At 40.7% G+C, this 8,615-nt stretch overlaps 1 protein-coding gene across 1 annotated transcript; it reads right to left on the bottom strand.

The window, feature by feature from the left end:
• Positions 1-577: 577 nt before the first annotated feature.
• On the bottom strand, positions 578-5,221 carry LOC120535631. The gene is made up of 3 exons (XM_039763593.1): positions 5,112-5,221; positions 858-1,516; positions 578-698 (listed from the first exon to the last, which is right to left on the bottom strand). Exons 1-2 carry the CDS (start codon positions 5,187-5,189, stop codon positions 929-931), a joined length of 666 nt encoding a protein of 221 aa, XP_039619527.1. The 5' UTR covers positions 5,190-5,221; the 3' UTR covers positions 578-698; positions 858-928.
• Between the last annotated feature and the right edge of the window lie 3,394 nt (positions 5,222-8,615).

Here is an 8,615-nt window from a genome sequence, read left to right as displayed (position 1 = left end):
AGCTTGTTGTTCCTGTTCTGATCATACTATATATATATATACAGTATTAGCAAAAATGAAATCAGACTATACCTTACCCTGCTCAGCTGCTCATGTGGGCATTCATCATGGTCAGTATCTGAAGATATTCTTCCATGACCACTACCATCATAATTTTCATCCATCCATCCATTTTCTAACCCGCTGAATCCGAATACAGGGTCACGGGGGTCTGCTGGAGCCAATCCCAGCCAACATAGGGCACAAGGCAAGAACCAATCCTGGGCAGGGTGCCAACCCACCGCAGCATAATTTTCATGCACTTTATTATCTGTCCACTTCATCTTTCTTTCTGATTTCCTTTTTACTGTAGTGACCTATTCAAAAGAATACCAATAACCCTCAATTACAATGTACTTCCACAATGTAAAGCTACAGAACTACAAAAAGAAATTAACAGCTTAAATTCAGACTTTACATCTTAGAAAGTATAAAGCTTAGAGATCATATGTTTTAGCCGCTGAACTGGAGATACTGTATGTAAATCTGAAGAATGTTCAATGAAAACCTACTATGCATACCACACTCTGCTCTTTGTGTTGTGATTCATCCATCTCAAGAACTGAAGATATGTTTCCGTGGGAATGACCATCAATCTTTTCATCAACTCGAACATAGCTCTGCTTTCTTAGTTTTGGTTTTCTTTTCATTACACTGGCCTTTTAAGAAAACACATTAGTGCTAAGTATTCGGCAGTGTGAAAGCACTTTTAAAAATATGTACTGTAGTATTATCCCATTATTTTTCACAAACACTTCCAATATAATTTGAGCCCAGGTCTTGTGATAAACATTTAGGATATAGGGTGTACTGCATACCTTTCTCAAATTGATCTGGGTTGACCCATCAGGCACAAAGTCAGAATCTGTATCTGAAGAAATGACAAGGGCTAGCCGCTCATCAATATCTGTTTTCTTTGAACAAAGATATAGACGTAACATTCGTAGTTTACTCTACTCTGTTCATAAAGCTGACACAGTGTGACTTCTGGAAACACAATATTTTGAGCAAAGTCACGAATTTCAAAAACAAATTCATCTGCAGACCCTTTTGAAGAAATGCCTTTTGGGAAAAACAGCTGCTTCCCAACACCAAGAAGTTCTTCAACTGTTGTATTTTTTTTGGCAGCCAGGTGTCTTGTTCCTCCTCCATTTTTTGTTCGTATTTGGTGATACTCTCCATCCTGGAAATTCAACCACCCCATTTCCAGACGGCGATTATCTTTTGATGCATACTTATTTCCAAAGACAAATGATCTTTTCGATATATACTTGTTATCAGTAACCTCTTCTGCTGCTTTTTTAAAGTTTGCCTTTAATCTTTGCAGGATCAATGATTTTGCAGTTGATTCTCCCCCACTGGCACCTAGAGCAGTGTTCTGATGACAAAAAGCTCTCACTGCAATACAATCTCCATATTTGGGGATATATGCTCTGAGTTCTTCATCACTCATGACAGTTATGACACTCATGTCAATCTGCAATGAGAAAAAAAATCATGAAAACACATATCTTGCTGCAATTATTTGGTGTTTAAAAGTCATTCTGTTTTAAAGTCTAATTGTTTTAAAGGTCCCTTTGTCCCATTCCCATCTGACAGAAGGTAATGAGCATCCAAACCAGTTCTGCCAGATACTACATCAGATTCTACCCCTTGGGGGGCCAGACTCTGAACTCTGTGCTAGCCCCTTGCCCTCAAATCTGCGTCTAGTATTTATATTTATTTATATGCAATACATTTATTACTTGTTGAAAATGATTACTATCTATTCACTTACCTAGTATTTATTTTTGTGTATTGATGATATGACAATAAAGCTAGTTGATTTTACATGTATAGTGTATGCCATGAACAATTCACAGTAGGATTTTGCTGTGGCCTATTCTACTTTAGCATACTCTCAGCAGCCACTTTTTAGAAACATCTACTCTACTCAAATCAGAACATACCAGACTTATTGCCATGCATAATTTGTGGTAGCCATTCTTAAGCCCCCATCAAAATTAGCATCTCACCACAGGACTACTGTTGGAAGGGTATTTTAGATGGTAGGACAAAACAGCAGTTACAGCAATGCTGTTGTTCTTGATACAACTGCATTAAAACCATACCTACCACCATAAAGCTATGCGAGTGCTGCTGTTCTAATTTCATCCTCTCAGGAGTGGGGATCGATCTGTTCTTAACTCAATTTTTCTTTTTGTAAAAACTTGATTGCTTTATGGATTGTAATAAAATTAATAAAATAAAAAATAATAAATAAATAAATAAATTCATCCTCTCAAAAGTAGTTAGCTAGCAATGTTAAAGCAAATAAATGACATCTGCATTCATTCAGATGGATGTTTTAGGGGTGTACTCCGCTAGAAGAAACAGCTAATGCAATGCAAAAGTTTACTCACACAAACTACTAACCCACTTACTATACAGAATCTGAAGAGGTGAAGCATACTTTACTTCTGTGTTGTAAATTTTTCCAAATCTAATTTGCAGGTCTTAAAGTTAAAGTATTTGTGTAAAACTGAATAATAAATGTTGCTTTTAATAACCAAATGTAAAAATACAGAAAAAATTATATCCCTTATATGATTAATACAGAACATAACAACGCAAACATAGCAAAGCTTATTTCGCTCCATTAAGTCTTCAAATTTCATTAAATGTGATTGAATGGATTGATGTATCTTGCAGTGGACTGGAAACCCATTCAGAGTTGGTTCCTACATTAAGCCAGTGCTGCAACAAATCCTACCACCATTTCATTGGATTAGGAGAGTTTAACAAAATAATAAATTAAAAGTTTGTCAAAAACCCTTTATCCTAATAACCAGATTAGAAGACACTAAAGAGAACACAGTGCTCAGATCCAAATTTCCCTTTGTCACTGAGCAAAAGGGTCTAAATTATAACATACAGATAATTTTGGGTATCTACTCTTGCCATTTTAACAAGAATAGAGCTACACAGCTATACATAGTATTGTATAACATACTGTATTTATTAAAAAGAAACAAGAATAGAATATTTTCTGAATACTGAAAATGTTATAAATTTCATTTGCCAAATATAGTTATTCCTACCTTCCTATTACTACATTCAAAAACTATAAAGTTACAATGGGCCAGTAATGATCTCAGCGGCATTAATAGCAACATACAGTAGGAAGCAAAAACTATGGATGACGCGCCATTGCAATGTACAATCATACACACACAAGCAGAAAATTAATCAGGGGTGTTGCGGGTAACAACCATTACTATTACTATTACATATACCAGTAAAATCCCCAGGAAGAAATACATAATTTCCCCTCATTACCATTAGTATACATAAAGTATCAGTTTATCTTTAATGCTTTATTAGTAATAACATTTAGAAATATGGCAACCTCATGGAGCAGACACTTTTTAGAAACATCAGTGATGCAGAGGTAGTCCTTCTGCCTCACAGTAAGGAGACCAGAGTTTGTGTCCTGGGTGCTCCCTGTGTGGAGTTTTCATGATCTCCCTGTGTCCATTTGAGTGTCCCCAGAATACTCCAGTTTCCTATCATGGTCCAGAGACATGAAGGTTAGGTGTATTGCTGAAGTTAAATTAGCCCTGGTGTGTGTTTTTGTGTTTACCCTGCAATGGACTGGCGCCTTATCCAGGGATTGTTCCTGCCTTACACAATAATTTCTGGGATAGACTCCAGTTTTCCAACACCCTTGCTTTGGATAAGCACGTTTAGAAGATGAATCTTCTGGAGCTTAAACCTAATTCCGGCATTGTCACTGGCTGTGTTTGCAATGCGTGAACCTACCCAGTGACATACAGGGGCTGTTTACTGTTCAAGGCACTGTGCTGCAGACATATCAAGCAATAGCACTGCAAATGAGTAAATGTCAGTTCTATTTGAGAACAGATGCATAAACAATAATGTAAGATATTACTATAACAACAAAGATGCACTGTATATGATACAAATGTGCCCAATAAAATGCACAATACAGTATATGCATTTAATCGCAATTCAAGCAGTGCCTTCAACAGTATATGAGAAAAAAAACAAAATGAAGAATTTTATGATGAAAAAAACCTCTAAATTTTATAAAATTACCATTGTCACCATCAACAAATTACTGGGCTTTATACAACTATATATGTTGCAAAATCATTAACTACTCATTTACTTTACCATCGAGTTCAAGTTGAGCTGTTGTCCTATTTATTTAAACATTGGAACAAGTATAAAAAGACTATTAAGCAATCAACAATTGTGACACGTGTAGGTCAGTGATTGGAGCTGCCTTCACAGTTTCAGAATGCTGGTTTTAAATCTGATAGATCCATTATTCTAATAAAGGGTGTAAATGTATACAAATTTTTGTCTTTCAAATGCTGGAGACAAGGTCGCACTTTGGCTTTCGCTGCCACATAATGATGAACAGATAAAACTAATTCCATCTATCCCTTTTTCAGGCTTTTTAACGTTCGGGCTTGTGGGGACTCAGTTTTTATCCCAGCATCTTTGCGAGAATTATGGAAAAAGTCCGGGCCAGTATGTCTGTTAATTAACAACTTTAAAATTGACCCGTGTTATTCAGCGTGGGTCTCTGGCTGTGTCGATAAAGTGGGCCATGTTCAGAAAGCGGGCGCCACTTGAGACGGCCTTCTCCTCGCCCAAACACTAACCTTAGGTCAATAAAATAGGTCCCTGATGTTAAGTCACTATTATAGGGCTAAAATGGTAACAGGAATGTGAAACCTACTTATATGCCTTAATTAATTATTGTGAAACAACCAAGTGGCGTCCGCTTTCTGAACAAGAGCCCGATAAACTAACCTAGCTGAGTGAGCGTGATTTCAACCGGTAAATAAAATGTAACTAAAAAGCAGGTGGAGTTTGTACCTCTAAGTGAAGCGAGCGCGAGTAAGAACAGGAAAAATATCGCAGATCGTGTCAAGCAAGTCAATAGTGGTTGAGAAACACTGATGTTGTCTACATTTCTGTCAATACTAAAAAGTATACAGTACTGCTTAAAAATCCATTATTTTAAAAGTATCGGTAGTTGCCAAGGCAAATTGACCTACCTTGTCGTCTTTGAGTCTCTGTATGTCTTCTTTTGCAACGTTTCTCGACTCTAAAAATTCAAAAATGCCTTTCTCCATTATGAACTTTATACGTGAAACTGTGCACTGACAGATATTTTTTTAATATCATATAATCCCTATACAAAGCCCATATGTGAGGCCCGTAACATATCAAGGGGTGCGCATGGAATAGTTTCTGGTGCGCACGCGCAAGTATCATTCGCGCACTTGAAACTATCTGGTGCTCACTTGATACTATCTGCTGCTCACGTGAAACTATCTGGTGCGCACTTAATACAATCTGGTGCTTACTTGAAACTATCTGGTGCTCACTTGAAACTATCTGGTGCGCACCAGAAAAATCCTCAGAAAAAAAAATTGCACAATGTCCCCTCAGGGGCTCCGTAGTATACTGATACAAAGAAACAATATTAAATTAAATAGTAATAAAAAAAAATAAAAAAAAGTTAGCATTTACTCCCCCGGGTGGAATTGAAGAGTCGCATAGTGTGGGGGAGGAACGATCTCCTCAGTCTGTCAGTGGAGCAAGACAGTGACAAAAGTCTGTCACTGAAGCTACTCCTCTGCCTGGAAATGACACTGTTCAGTGGATGCAGTGGATTATTCATGATTGACAGGAGTTTGCTTAATGCCCGTCGCTCTGCCACAGATGTTAAACTGTCCAACTTTACTCCTACAATAGAGCCTGCCTTCTTAACAAGTTTGTCCAGGCATGAGGTGTCTTTCATCTTTATGCTGCCACCCCACCACACCACTGCGTAGAAGAGGGCACTCGCCACAACCATCTGGTAGAACATCTGCAGCATCTTACTGCAGATGTTGAAGGATGCCAACCTTCTCAGAAAGTATAGTCTGCTCTGACCTTTCTTACATAGAGCATCAGTATTGGCAGTCCAGTCCAATTTGTCATCCAGCTGCACTCCCAGATATTTATAGGTCTGCACCCTCTGCACACAGTCACCTCTGATGATCACAGGGTCCATGAGGGGCCTGGGCCTCCTAAAATCCACCACCAGCTCCTTGGTCTTGCTGGTGTTAAGGTGTAAGTGGTTTGAGTCGCACCATTTAACAAAGTCTTTGATTAACTTTCTGTACTCCTCCTCCTGCCCACTCCTGATGCAGCCCACAATAGCAGTGTCATCAGCGAACTTTTGCACGTGGCAGGACTCGAGTCATATTGGAAGTCTGATGTATACAGATTGAACAGGACCGAGAAAAAGTACAGTCCCCTGCGGCGCCCCTGTATTACTGAACACAATGTCAGAACTGCAGTTCCCAAGACGCACATATTGAGGTCTGTCTGTAAGATAGTCCACAATCCATGCCACCAGGTGTGAGTCTACTCCCATCTCAGTCAGCTTGTCTCTAAGGAGCAGAGGTTGGATGGTGTTGAAGGCCTAGAGAAGTCCAAAACATAATTCTTACAGCACCACTGCCTCTGTCCAGGTGGGAGAGGGATCGGTGTAGCATATAGATGATGGCATCCTCCGCTCCCACCTTCTCCTGGTATGCGAACTGCAGAGGGTCGAGGGCGTGGAGGACCTGTGGCCTCAGGTGGTGAAGCAGCAGCCGCTCCATGGTCTTCATCAGATGTGACGTCAGAGCAACAGGCCGGAAGTCATTCAGCTCACTAGGACGTGATACCTTTGGGACAGGGTGATACAAGATGTTTTCCAAAGCCTTGGGACTCTCCCCTGTTCCAGGCTCAGGTTGAAGATGCGCTGTAGAGGACTCCCCAGTTCCAACGCACAGGCCTTCAGCAGCGCTGGCGATACACCATCTGGACCCGCTGCTTTGCTGGCACAAAGTCTTTTCAGCTCTCTGCTCACATGGGCTGCTGTAATTGTGGGTGGGGATGTCTCACCTATGCTGGTATCAGCAGAAGGATGGTTGGAGGATACAGTACTCCGAGGTGAGAGTGGGTTATTGTGATCAAACCTATTAAAGAAGTTGTTCATTTGGTTTGCTCTCTCCACGCCTGTCTCAATGGCGGCCACCCGCTTCGAGCTGCAGCCAGTGATAATCTTCATCCCATCCCACACTTCCTTCATGCTGTTGTTCTGCAACTTCTGCTCCAGCTTTCTCCTGTACTGCTCTTTCGCGCCCTGAGCTGGACTCGAGTTCCTTCTGCACGCTTGAGCTCATGCTGATCACCACCTTTAAAAGCCCTTTTCTTCTGGTTCAAAAGGCCCTTGATGTCACTTGCAATCCATGGCTTGTTGTTAGCATAGCAGCATACTGTTCTTACTGGAACTACAATGTCCATACAGAAGTTGATGTAATCAGTTGTGCATTCAACAGCCTCTTCAATGTTCTCACTATGTGACCCAGCAATATATCCCAGTCTGTAGTTCCAAAGCAGTCTCTCAGAGCCTGCTCTGCCTCAGGGACCACTTCCTGAATGAGCGTGTGGTTGTAGGTAGCGCCCTCACTCTTGGTTTGTATTGAGGCTGAAGCAGAACCAGGTTATGATCTGCTTTCCCAAGCGCAGGCAGCGGGGTGGCACTGTATGCGTCTTTAACATTTGCATACAGTAGGTCGATAGTCCTGTTTCCCGAGTGTTACAATCCACATTCTGGGAGAAGGCAGGTAATGTTTTGTCCAGCGTTACATGGTTAAAGTCTCCAGCGATTAGCACAAGTGCCTCAGGGTGCTGCGTTTGTAACTTAGCAACTGCAGAATGGATGATGTCACTCGCTATCGCCACGTTCGCTTGAGGGGGAATGTAAACAATAACAACAATCACGTGTCCAAACTCTCTGGGCAAGTAATAGGGACGCAGACTTACGGCCAACAGTTCAATGTCCCTGCAGCAAGTGGAGATTTTAACGTTTACATGTCCTGAGTTGCACCACTTTGTATTGACATAGAGAGTGAGTCCTCCTCCTCTCTTCTTTCCACAGGTACTTGCGTCTCTGTCCGCTCTAACTGCGCTAAACCCGGGTAGCTCCACGTTAGCATCGGGGATGTTAGTTGTTAGCCACTTTTCACTAAAACAGAGCAAGCTGCATTCTCTGTAGGTTCTGACATTTTTCACCAGCACAGCTAGTTCGTCGATCTTATTTGGTAGTGAGTTTACATTTCCCAGGATCACAGAAGGCACCGACGGTTTATAACGCCATTTTCTCTCAAGTTATCTCGATTTAATCTTATCTTTTATCTTTGCACCGGCTCGGCTGCCCCGATATCATCCAGTGACCATTGTGAGGATTCTCCAACTTGTGCCACTCCATTGCAGCCGAATTGCACCCAGGCAATATCATTCATTTAAAAAGTGTCAAACACCATTACTCCAGTGTTATTCCTCTTGTTTTCTCTTTGCCTAAACTTAAAGTCATGCGACTATTTCTATAGCACCTTAAGGATATTCAATTTTGTCTGCCACTACAATAAGTGATTTTCAGTTTCTGCTCTCATTGGCAGAGATATGAACATGCAGTTTGTCATGTTTTTCTGTCCTGTAATTATTACTAATGTGGTGTC

Source organism: Polypterus senegalus, chromosome 9 (genome assembly GCF_016835505.1).
Source record: "Polypterus senegalus isolate Bchr_013 chromosome 9, ASM1683550v1, whole genome shotgun sequence".
Lineage (NCBI taxonomy): Eukaryota > Metazoa > Chordata > Cladistia > Polypteriformes > Polypteridae > Polypterus > Polypterus senegalus.
The sequence above is the reverse complement of the archived record's forward strand: the minus strand, read 5'-3'. Positions and strand labels throughout refer to the sequence as shown.